This window comes from Mercurialis annua, linkage group LG3, assembly GCF_937616625.2.
Source record: "Mercurialis annua linkage group LG3, ddMerAnnu1.2, whole genome shotgun sequence".
NCBI classification, from domain to species: Eukaryota; Viridiplantae; Streptophyta; class Magnoliopsida; order Malpighiales; family Euphorbiaceae; genus Mercurialis; species Mercurialis annua.
The window spans coordinates 73,184,038-73,196,292 of NC_065572.1; the positions used below are offsets into that span (position 1 = coordinate 73,184,038).

Consider the following 12,255-nt stretch of genomic DNA (forward strand, 5'->3'; position numbering starts at 1 on the left):
TTGCGAGTATCTTATCTACAATATTTTAGATATTTTAAGCTAATTTATTTAAGATGACATTTTATTTGATTTATTGTAGTTTTCAGTTAAATCAGGTTTAATTTTCCGATTTCATAAAGAAAAGTTTAAGTTTTTGATTTTTTTATACAAAATTGAATCTGGACATTATTTCAAATATGTTTTTACCATGTCTAAGTAAAAGATACACTCGATGATCTAGTGATTAAATATTGAAAAGATAATGAAATACGATCTGAATAAAATCATCAAACAGCTAAAAAAATAATTGAAATCATGACGAGTCTTTACAAAAATCATTTAATTTTGAAAAGACCCGTTCATTATTACAGATTCATTCGTATTTGTATTTTAACACCACACTTTATTTAAAGAAGATTCTATGACAAAAAAAAAAGGTTATGAAACAGCTAAAGAGTATGAGGCTTATGACAAATAAAGCCTCCCACTTTCCCTTGTAATACAAGGGTTCCCCAAAAAAATACAAGGGTTCCCCAAGATCATTGCCTCTATTTGCTTTTGTAGTTCTAACTAATTCATGGGTGGTTGGAGTATTTTAGGAGGAATTGTAACAACTGAAACTCGAAAGAGTCTATTAACATCTTTGACAAAAAAAACTTGTACCTCCTCCATCTTCTTTCTTATTTTGAGAAAAGGGTGTAAGAGAGATCTCCAAGTTAGAGAGTAAATTCCTCAAACAGTTTGTGAGAGCAGAGGAAAAATTTTCTTTTAACATCGATTGATGAAATAGTATCATCTCTCAAGAATAATTTCTTTTTTGTTACTGCAGGAGTAGAGTGACACAGGTTTTAAGAATTTAAGAGAATGTCACAACTAGACTAATTTATAAACAATTTTCATAATGTATGTAATGAAAAATAAGAAAATTTAGTAATGACTTGTTCATATCATTGAACTTGAACTAGAAAGGTTTATCTAAAATAATTACAAAATAGAATCTTTGAATTTTTTTAGCACTTAGCATTGTCACGCACATCCTAAAATGTTTCTTTCATTTTCATAAAATCAGGAACATTGAATGCACATCTTAGTAGAAGGTTAGTACAAGAATGAAGTTTTTTAAGTTGATACAGAAAAATGTCATTTAAAAAATCATCATTTCAGTAGCAAGTCATACAACGATACAACACTGCAAATGCAGATCAAAGATCAAAAACATTTTTTTCTCACATCAGTATGAACTTCTGTACTAAACATGCTTTGATTTCTTTTTCTTGGATTGTTTTTTTTCTGATCCAGCAATATATTCCTCTGCATTAACATTCTCAACAGCTTTTTTGTTCCCAAAATCCTTTGCTTTTTTCTGAAAAAAAAAAAAGAACTTCTCATTAATCAAAGTATCGTAAAATATGATGTCAACTTTCTGAGCTGTTATTGTAAGACCGGAATATTTTCCTAGGAAGAGCAAACAAAAATTTGGATGGAAGTAATTGATGAATAATACCTTGATAGACATGGCAATGGAGGCCACATCATTATTTTTATCCTCAGATTTACCCACATCCCGCTCTTTGGGTTCCTACAATATCCAAAGATGTTTCATTGACGTTATTCCTAGTTTAAATGTGAATAAGAAGCTATAAGATGAGTAAAGAAGGCAGACAACTAGCGGAAATAATTTAAAAATAGAACCTCCGGAGGAATAAAAGAAGCATCTCGTTTTCTTTTGTTTTCAGCTGTTTTTTCTGCTTGCTTCTGCTGTTTCTCTTGCCATTTCTTTGCTTCTTTCTTCTGGGTGTTCATAAAGTATTCCCCAGTTTCCAGTTCTAAATCAACCTGCAGATGTTGACCGAATAGAGCATACCAATGATGAGAAACATAGCTAGCAAAAAAATAAATTGTACGCATATACACATCCACATTGATCATAACTACCATGAACGTGACTGAAAATGCATAAACATAGCACATTAACAAAATACATGGTTTTAGAAAAGAAGAAAACATGAAGAAGAAACAAACAGTTGATTGTTAATGCCAGTATGCATCATAAAAATGAAGTTGTAACTAAAAACATGTATATTTGTAGAAACGGAATAGTCTTACCTTTCTAGGTTGTTGTTCAGGAGGGAATGGTGTATATGGTTTCTTTTCTTTGCTCTTGGGCTTCTTTTGTTTGACATTTCTCCTAAAACGGTTGAAAGCAAATCAGAAAAACCACGGGAAGCATGTCGAAAAGTTGCTGGAAATAATAATTAACTGCATACATATAAAAAGAAAATGAAACATTGTCATACTTATTAAACTTCGGAAGGAATCTGTCCCAGATCTCATTTTTTAATGCTGGATCCTTTTCAAGCTCTTTCTTCATCATTAGAATCTACATAAGAGCAAAGTCAAACAGAGAAACGGAGTTGATATGCTTTGAAGTAAAAAGTGCATAAAAAATTATAAAAGAGAGCTTCTATATCATATGCACCTTGATATGGTAAACTGGATGCATTTTGTTTTGGATGCAGTCATCCACAATCTTTCTAACTTGTTTTAAACCTTTAAATGATCCCATCGCTGCCACAGTGTTCCCCTATTCAATTTCAAACCATTAATCAAAAAATGCTGCATTACAACTAGACTATCAAATTACAAAGACTAACAATTACCTGAACCAAAATGTAGCAGCCTGTCAAAATCTCAAGTGCCTGCATGCAATAAATGATGAAATATAATTTATTACTGACTCCTTAACATAATATTACTCTAATTGTCAAATACAACAAGGGAATTGGAGTCGCTGAGGTTAGATAAAGCTGCCAAAACAATGCAAAAGTAAACTACAAAACTGAACAAACCTTTAAAGTGGAAGAATTTGGTCCAACAAGATGCTGTCTTCTTTTAACAAATCGCTCCTGTGAGAAAAACATAGAACATTTGTTGAGCAAGATAAGGAAAAAAAAAACTATTCTAAGCCATTTGCAACAATATATGAAATACTCGAACCAGCAATAAAATACCTTATTCCGAACCAAGCTACCAATCTTGATGATATCGCATTGCACTTCATCATTCAAAATTTTGATAGCCTATTATCATAGCATTAAACATTCATTAATTAAGCAAAGACCATCAATCTATGCGAAAAATGAACGAAAAAAGATGATTATTGGACAAGCAACATAACATAACACCACATTTGTACCTGAGGTGCAGGAACACTCCTCGATAGAAGCTTAATAAGATCCCTAGCTTTAACAATCATATAAGGATCTCTAGTTTTTCTAGTAGTCGAAACCGTCATCGACCCCTCAACCTACAAAATCAATCAGTTTAATTCTCATGTTATGTTTGACATAATTTCACTAAAACTAACGGTAAAGGAATTAATACCAGGTTAAGCTCGCACGCGATACCGTGCCCCTTTAAAGAAGATTTCACCATAGGCCATACCTCTTGCAAATATTTCTCTGTTTAAAATTAATTCAAAGCAGTTTAATAAAAAAATGGAATAAAAAATACATATGAAAATAAGCACGATGATACAGACCTCTGTACTGAGGAAAAAGAGTAGAGAAGGAGCTGACTTCGAGTAAGCCGCCTTCGTTCCATGAAGGATCGAATTTTTCAATTTTCCAATGGTCTATGTTTGGATCTTCGTCCCATGGTTTTGGCTTGTCGTGTTTTCCTTTGTGCTTTGGCTTCTGGTTTTTGTTATTCTTCGTCGCCAAATCTCCGTCCTCTAATGTTGCCATAATTCTTGAATCTTTTGCTTCTGTGAAAATATTACCAGACTTCACTTAAACCCTAGCCAAATCAAGGAAGATGATGAATTGGAGGCCAGTTTAGTATTAGGCCCACTAGCCCAATACAGTTATATAAACGACCTCGTATCGTAGACTTAAAAAAAAATTAAGAGAAAATTACAAAAGTGAGCTAAACACGCTCAATTATTACAACAGTGCTAACCCTTCTAATTATTTACAATCAATGCTAATTTTAACTTTACAATTAATGTGTCAGTTTTTATATTTATTTCACCTAATGCTAACTCTCTCTCACACTAACATGTGTCCTTCTCTATTCCAACTTTACAATTAACTTTACCATTTCTCTTTTTTTTTATTGTCCTTCTCTATTTCAAATCCAACGTGGCAATGCATATATAGTTTACGAGACTTCATTCTATACTCACCATTTCATTTATCTCCTTATAAATTAATCTCTTAAAATAACAAATTTTATATTAAAAAAATATTTAAAGCTCCATTATATTCTCTTTTTTATAAATAAAATTTCATTAATTTAATAGACTTCAAACTAGATACAGTCGACCCTCTTATAATTAATATACATGGCGGACCAAAAATTTATTAATTATTAAAATTATTAATTTAATAATTATTAAAATTATTAAATTATTAAATTTGTATCTAAAAAATAAGAAAATATAGTTTAAGTCATTTAATTTGCAAAAACCTAATATTTATATTATATTACAAAAACATCAACTAATAGAGTGTTTATCCCATGCAATAGTTGTTCCATGTCATATGTACAACAAGCCAATTAGCATTTGCGATAGAAATTTTTTCAATTATTATTTGATTTTTTAATCATTACAAATTTTACATGGCTTGATTTGTTGCATGAATAACATGGCACAACGGTTGTATTGGATAATTTTTCAACTAAACACACTTCACAATTTGGCTATTGATAAGAATTAAGCTCGCCTTGACCTTTTTAAAAAGCCAATAATAACTGATTAGCCAACTAGCTTGGTAGTTAGGTTTGTTGATTTAATCTAAATTTTACTGCATACTTAGCTGGAGATTCCTACTGCATACTTAGAAACCTTGCCTAAATTATGTTTTGTGTTAATTTTTTTAATTAAATAGAGTTTGTGAATGATTACATAATTTGTTTGTAAGGATATCTTAGTTTTTTTCTCTTGCTGTGATAAAATTAGCCTTTGAGAGGTTTAGATTTGCAGTACCCTGCTTGAAATGCTTATGCCACCTGCTCTTATTTTTCACAAAACTTTCTTAAGAATAACCAAACATATGAAAAAATATTTAGATATTAGGTAAAGGATACATTTTAACTTTCTTTGTAAAAAAAGATAGAAAAGTCCAGTATCTAATTGTAAGTGTTTGTTGAATGGTATTGAGTCAAACTCTAATTTTTTAGATTTCTGCTTTTTTATCTATGTTATACATATGTTATGCATAGCATATACATATGTTATACATATCAGATACATATTAGAAATAGTTTAAATATATTTATTTTTAAATATATATTAATTCATCAAACGTGTTTGATATGTTTCTTAAATGTATTTATTAGGTAAATTTGTAATATATAATTACATGATAAATATATCCTTGATATGCGACTTCTCGTCAATGGTGGTACCTCAATGCCTTCGAGATATATTTTCGGTACATCTCCTATACATTTCCGATACATCTTGCATACGTCATTAATACATATCAGAAACACAAAGAATATTTAAATATATATTATATAAATATATATGTCTTTTAGATGTATTTTTAGATACATCTTTCATATACAATTAAAACATGACAAATATATCCTTAATACGTATCATTGATAAATAATTTACACAATTTACAGAGCATATGACATGTTTTTATTTTAATATATGTTATAGGTAAATTTCAACTACTCGTAAGTTATATATTCAATACGTTAAATATATAACTCAAATACAAATACTATGCATATTCGACACATCTTTTATACATATCAGAAATAGTTTAGACCTATAATTTTTATTTTAATATATGTATTATGTGTGTATTTTGAAATGTAGTATTATCGATAGATCTCTGATACATTGTATATAATAGTGGTTGTAATTCAAGTGAGGATGTTTATATTGATCAAAGTTGAGTTAAAAAAATCACAACTTATTATTTTTATATTTCAATTTATAGTGAATAGTAACATATCAATAATATATATAATTTGATGCGTGAATTTTATTAAAGCACGTGATATATATATCTTTTAATTTAAAATATATTATACATACACCTTATAAACACATAAATAGTACATATTAATAATATATTTATTTATTTATTTTTATTTTAGAAATATGAAAAAATAATAATCAGATATGTCCTTGATACATAACAGATACATAAATGATACATGTTTGAATAGTTTGACAAAATGACGCGTGTTTGATGCACGCAATCTGACGCGCGTGTCAGACGCATGTCAGACGCGTTTCTGACGCGTTTTTGACTTATTCTGACGCGTTTTGACCTTTTTTTATTTGTTTTGTGTGTGACATGTGTTGCATTCTCATTGGTAAGGTATTACATGTAAAGTTTCAATTTTTTGAGGTGCTCATGTAATATTTCAGCAAATTTAGCATTGTTGTTATTTTCTTCCTCTTTTTGTATAGTTTTGTAATTTTCTCAAAAATTAAACACTAGCCAAAATAAAGAAGAAGGTAGATTGGGGGCCTGCTAAGTATTAAGCCCATTCGCCCAAAATAGTCCAGTAATCTCTGGTCCATTTAACGACATGTCGTTTGGACTGGTCAAACCAAATTTGTTCGTGAATCGTATTTCATACGACAAAAATGGAGAAAATCAAAATCAAAATCAAAATTAATCCTTAATCTGTTAGCTTCAAATCTTACTGTAATAAGAACATTGAAATGGCAGATGAAACGGCTAAAATTTTGGTTGAATTTTTGGAGGTAGCTATTACATCAATAGTGTATGTAAAAGGAATTTACCCAACCGCCGCGTTCGAACGACGAAGGTATCTAAACGTCGTCGTTCAAAGAGCTAAACATCCAGAGCTCAGAGATTATATTCACTCTGCTGTTACTTCTCTTCTTCCTTTCATCCCAAAGGTAATTTTTATTTCTATTTGGAATTATTTCTGTTTTATTTTCGTAAAATCTGAATGAAATTTGTTTAAAGTAGGGATTGGTGGAGAGAGTGGCGGTAGTGTTCTTTAATAACGATTGTGTTCCGGTGGAGAGGTTTATATTCAAGCTTACAGTGAGCCAATCTAATGGACTGACAGTTGAAGAGAGTGGGTTAGAATTTTCTCTTAGATCCTTCTTGATGAAACTCTCCGTTTCATCACCTCTTACTCAAGTTCTTCCTAATGGTAACAGAATTTAACAGTTTTTTTAATGTTTTTGCTGTATTGATTGATTAATCTGTCAGTGTGTAATTGGTGAATGTTGTTTATTAGGTTGTAGGTGGGAGATAATATCTTACTTTCGAGAGATTCCGGAGATTGGTACGAGTAAAGATGCGGAGCTATGGATCCCGACGGATACGAAGCAGTGGCAACAACCTCCACGAATAACGCCGGTGAAGTCGATGAGCAGTGAGCCTTTATGTTTGCAATTGTACGTGGAACATCCTAGTGTCTCTGAACCCAAATCTGAAGAAGAAAATGCAGGCTGATGTACTTGCAGGCAGGGTGAGCATGTACGCTTACTATCCTATGCTCTATCCTCAGCGACGCCTTCTAGTAGGCCAAGCTTAAGGAGCAATTCTTTGTGGCAATCGCTTGAAAAAACATAATACGCCCCGAGGAATTCCTACCAGGAAACTTCCTGACTCAATCATCCCACTGGAAAGCAAGATTCCAGCCGGTAAAATTGTCGAAGAAAGTGGTCCGGTACTTGTATCATTTTAGCTAGTTTTTGCTACTTAGCAGCACTATGTTGTGCTTTTTATAATTAAAATTTAATGTATACACTTCACTTGACTAGTAAATATATGTACAAGAGCTCATAGATTTTAATCTAAATCCTTAGTTGATAGCCCAAAGCTTAGATTGTTAGCTAGGCCCACTGCCTAGCCTGAGAGCTGATATTTTTCGCTGAATACCCACTGCTAAATTGGCATTCACCTACCTGCAACTAAAATTTGACTTCACTAGCATGCTGCATACACTACTGAAGCATGAAAACAGTTCCGATCAGCCATTATGAATCAATGCCGTCCCCGTCTAGTTCCTTTCCGACCATATTCCGACGCCCAATTTGTGCATGTGCTAGCGTAAGGATAACTCTATATACCAATAATTTCTGAGTTGTCTTACTTTCTTCAGTGTGCACTCCAACTGTTTGGTTATTTGTCTCAACGAAAATTTTATCTTCCGCTCCAAATGCATAAATCATCCCTATTTTTAACATCACCTAGATCTCTCAAATCATGGCTAAATTCAAGTGCAATGTTGGTGCCAATAAAGCAGAAGTCAACCGGTGGAAGAAGACCCAAGAAGAAAATATACCACAGAGTCTATGACCTAGACAGAGTCATGGACCTTCAGAAAAAACCATCGCTCATCTTACACCTTAAATCAATCCTCCAATCTCAAAAAAACCAGTCTCTTCGCCTTCGAGACCTCGAAAAGCAAGTCGGGTTTGTTCAGAAATGGAATTTCATGGCTGTCATTGAGAAGTACCCTTCAATATTCTATGTTAGTGGTGGCAGTAATGGAGTTCCTCCCTCTGTAACACTCACTGGTAAAGCTGCTAAGATTGCTAGTGAGGAGGATCAAGCTAGAGAATTAATGGAACCTATTGTTGTCAAGAATTTGAGGAAGTTGTTAATGATGTCTATTGATTGTAGGGTGCCACTGGAAAAGATTGAATTGATCGAAAACGAACTTGGTTTGCCTCAGGATTTTAAGAACTTGTTGATTCCGAAATATCCGGAGTTTTTCTCAGTGAAAGATTTCAATGGAAAAGATTATCTTCATTTGGAGAATTGGGATTCTTCGTTAGCAGTCACTGCTCGAGAGGAAAGATTAGCACTAGAAGGAGTTTCGACATCTAATCCACCTAAAAAAATGGTCAGAATATCGAAAGATGGCAATTTTTTCGGTCCATTTGCTTTCAAGATGTGTTTTTCCACTGGTTTTAGGCCGAATGCAAGTTTTCTCGAGGAACTCGAAAGATGGCATAGAATGAAATTTCCATCGCCATACTTGAATGCGAGAAGATTTGACATTGCTGAACCAAATGCGAGAAAGCGCGTAGTGGGAGTGCTTCATGAACTCCTGAGCTTGACAATGGAAAAGAGGATGACATCTATGCAAATTGACGCATTTCATTCGGAGTTATTGCTGCCATCCAGATTGCTGCTTTGTTTGGTGAAGCATCACGGTATGTTTTATATCACTAACAAAGGTTCAAGAAGTACTGTGTTCCTTAAAGAAGCCTATGATGGTTCTAATTTACTTGAGAAATCTCCTTTATTGTTGTTTAATGATAAATTTGTTGCACTTAGTGGTCGTAAAGAGACATACTTGAGTAATCAGATACAAGTTTCGCAGTTATAAATTTCATGCTACTTCCCATACCTAACAAAAGTTCAAAGATTGCTTCAATTATTATGTGCTTATGATATTGCAATGGATGGTTGAAGAGTTCAGTATGGATTGTGGCAGACTTAAATTTCAATTTGTACTCTCAACTAGTATGCTTAATACATCCTAATAGAGTGCTTTCAAGAGTATAATGACCGGTTGATCACTATATGCCCCATAAGGAGCGTACGTTATTCATTGAGATTTAGATCTTCGGGTTCAAGCTGAAAAAACAAATTCTTTTTTTGATATGAAGTATAGGTATTTTTAGAATAAATATAAATTATTTTTATTATCAAATTATAAATCAATTAAAATCAATTTGGTCATAAGTATATAATTTATACAATCGTTGATTTTAGAAGTAAATTGGTATAAATAGTAGCAAGTTTGTGATCAATTTGACAATATATTTAATTTCTGAATTCGTTGATTAACACATGTAAATTAAGGGGCTAATTTGCTATTTAACTCAATTGTGGCGTGTCTATGTTGGATTGGATGGTTAGAACCTAGAAGTTTGTAGACTGGGCTTAGACGGGCTCGAGCCAAACTGAGCTTCACTATTTTCAATGCAAGTTTGCTCGAGCACGATTCGGACTTCATATATACCATCCAATGCATGTTGGTATGCCAGGTTTATATGGGCTTGGATTGAGCTTTTACATAATGATGGAAACCCAAATCCGCCCGTTAAAAATCAAATTTATTGTGGGTCGAGCCAAATTTGAGAAAAATATTAGAGAAAAAAATCATAAATACCCATACCGTGTATAAATATTTTGAAAAATACGATTTGACCAGTCTGGGTTGATTTTAACGGTTTGGCTTTTAAAAGCAGCGAAATTACACTTTTTGAGTTGAAAAATACGGTTTTTTATTTTTAAAAATACATTAAGTTTACTATCGGGTTACTAACAGTTTACCAATGGTTTACAAACAAAATATTTACTAACGGTTTACTAACAATTTACTAACGGTTTTTATTTATAGCAATACGGTAAATCTCCTATTGGTTTACTAACAAAAAGTTTAATATCAATTTACTAACTGTTTATTAAAATCAAATTTACTAAAGTTTACTAACGGTTTACTAACATTCTACTAACGGTTTTTATTTATAAAAAAAAGGTAAATCTCCTATCGGTTTACTAACAAAAACTTTACTATCAATTTATTAAATGTTTACTAACAGTTTACATAAAAATTAAATTTACTAATAACTTATTTTTTAACCATATAGTTAATTCGTTAATCGTTTACTATCAGTTTACTAAAAAACAATTAATTTACCATACGTTTACTAACAGTTTATTAGTTTTACTAAAAATTATAGCTAATTTATTAAATATAAAGTATAGTTATATTTATTAACCGTTTACTAACAGTTTACTATCGTTTTACTGAATAATAAATCAGACTCCTGAAATAGAAAATCTCTGATTCTATTTTCTCATTAATGACTTCGCTAAAATAATTAATAAAACTTTTAGTAAACTACTAATAAACCGTTAGTGAACTGCATACCCACTTACATTACTCACTGACTCCCAAAATTATCAACTACCCATTTTAATCAAAAATCCAACACCGATTTCATCAGATCCACCGCTGTCAGCAAACCACCGCAAACCCATCAATTCAAACAAATCCACAAAATCTGAGAAAACCTCAGCCGCCACAACCATCGATCAACAACTCATCAATCGACCCAATTTAATAACTACAGATTTTAAGCAACCATCACCGCACCTCACCAGCAGAAGAAGAAATTCCATCACCGCCGCAGAAATTCCAAGTTTCGCCTATTAAACCATCGCTGGAACCGTTTGTTTCTTTTTATTTCTTCTTCAAAGAAACAAAGAAGAGGAGCAGCGTTGATGACGATGAATGGAAGATTCGTGGAGCAGCAAAAACAAACGGCACCGTAATTTTCAATAGCAGAACGTAGGAAACAATTTTAGAAAGTATTATTCAACACGGACATTTGAAACAGTAAAAGTGAGATTAATTAGGACTTCCACAGTGTCCCATCTAATTTCCTCTAAAAATTAACCATCTAAGCCCGGATCAAGGAGAATGGGCCTAGACGGGCCAGACAAATATCCAGGCCCATAGTCAGGTCCAGTCGAACCTCATATGCAATTTTAACTCACTATATACTGTTAATGTTAAAATTACAATTGTTCAAGAAAGAATTTGAATTTTTATATAAGCATAAAATGGGCAAAAAATATCAGAATTCAGATTAAGATTGAACCAATATACACCAATATTTCCTAGGATCACACCTCAGAACAGTGTCTAAAAGAAATTAACGATCGTGTTTGGTACACCGACACTAACGTTGTCAACTAGCAAGACATCATACCATTGTTGAACATCTTCATTTATTCTTCTTATGCTGCATTATCAGACTTTGGCACCAATGATCTGTTCTTTTCGTGATCCAGTACACACTTTTATGAGCTATTCACATTTTTGTTGAGACACACTCTCACTCTCTCACATGCAATGTGGATCATAGATGGAGACTTAGTTCCATCTATATTTTTAATATTTTAGGTCATGCCAGTGCAAAATTTGACATTTTAAATGTTGGATTTGATATTAGAAAGTTTTATTATTAAATTCTTACGATCATTTATTTTATTATTATAAAAGAAAAATTGAAGCCTCGCAATCAGAAATCATGACCATAAAAAATAATTAGAGATGCTATTGAAGTTGGACATTCCTCCTACTTGTTGATGAGCGTGTTAGTCTTATAGTAATTTATATTTTGATTTAGTAAGACTATTTGCAAATATTGTAGCGCATTGTTAACTGCAGGTTTTCCATTCGTTGTCTTGCTAATTGGATTTAATCAAACCAACTTTCACATTTTGGTTCAAT

At 32.2% G+C, this 12,255-nt stretch overlaps 3 protein-coding genes across 3 annotated transcripts; 2 read left to right on the forward strand and 1 right to left on the reverse strand.

The window, feature by feature from the left end:
- Positions 1–1,117: 1,117 nt before the first annotated feature.
- Positions 1,118–7,333, reverse strand: LOC126673466 (KRR1 small subunit processome component). The gene is given in 14 exon segments (XM_050367619.2): positions 1,118–1,244; positions 1,247–1,342; positions 1,484–1,558; positions 1,672–1,815; positions 2,086–2,167; positions 2,277–2,359; positions 2,459–2,563; positions 2,640–2,678; positions 2,829–2,885; positions 2,991–3,059; positions 3,176–3,286; positions 3,364–3,440; positions 3,521–3,745; positions 7,254–7,333. Coding segments are annotated over 13 exon segments (1,182 nt in total). The 5' UTR covers positions 3,726–3,745; positions 7,254–7,333; the 3' UTR covers positions 1,118–1,205.
- Positions 6,598–7,794, forward strand: LOC126673467 (DNA polymerase zeta processivity subunit). The gene is made up of 3 exons (XM_050367621.2): positions 6,598–6,877; positions 6,951–7,140; positions 7,228–7,794. Exons 1-3 carry the CDS (start codon positions 6,677–6,679, stop codon positions 7,443–7,445), a joined length of 609 nt encoding a protein of 202 aa, XP_050223578.1. The 5' UTR covers positions 6,598–6,676; the 3' UTR covers positions 7,446–7,794.
- Positions 7,795–7,893: 99 nt separating this feature from the next.
- Positions 7,894–9,353, forward strand: LOC126673465 (protein WHAT'S THIS FACTOR 1 homolog, chloroplastic). The gene has a single exon (XM_050367618.2). It carries the CDS (start codon positions 8,155–8,157, stop codon positions 9,331–9,333), a length of 1,179 nt encoding a protein of 392 aa, XP_050223575.1. The 5' UTR covers positions 7,894–8,154; the 3' UTR covers positions 9,334–9,353.
- The last annotated feature ends 2,902 nt before the right edge of the window (positions 9,354–12,255 follow it).

Excerpts from the sequence above, each read along its gene's own strand:
- LOC126673467 (XM_050367621.2), top strand. The coding sequence starts at position 6,677 with ATGGCAGATGAAACGGCTAAAATTTTGGTTGAATTTTTGGAGGTAGCT. Across the intron at positions 6,878-6,950 it reads TTCTTCCTTTCATCCCAAAG|GGATTGGTGGAGAGAGTGGC; the intron begins GTAATTTTTATT and ends TGTTTAAAGTAG. Across the intron at positions 7,141-7,227 it reads TACTCAAGTTCTTCCTAATG|GTTGTAGGTGGGAGATAATA; the intron begins GTAACAGAATTT and ends GTTGTTTATTAG.
- LOC126673465 (XM_050367618.2), top strand. The coding sequence starts at position 8,155 with ATGCATAAATCATCCCTATTTTTAACATCACCTAGATCTCTCAAATCA.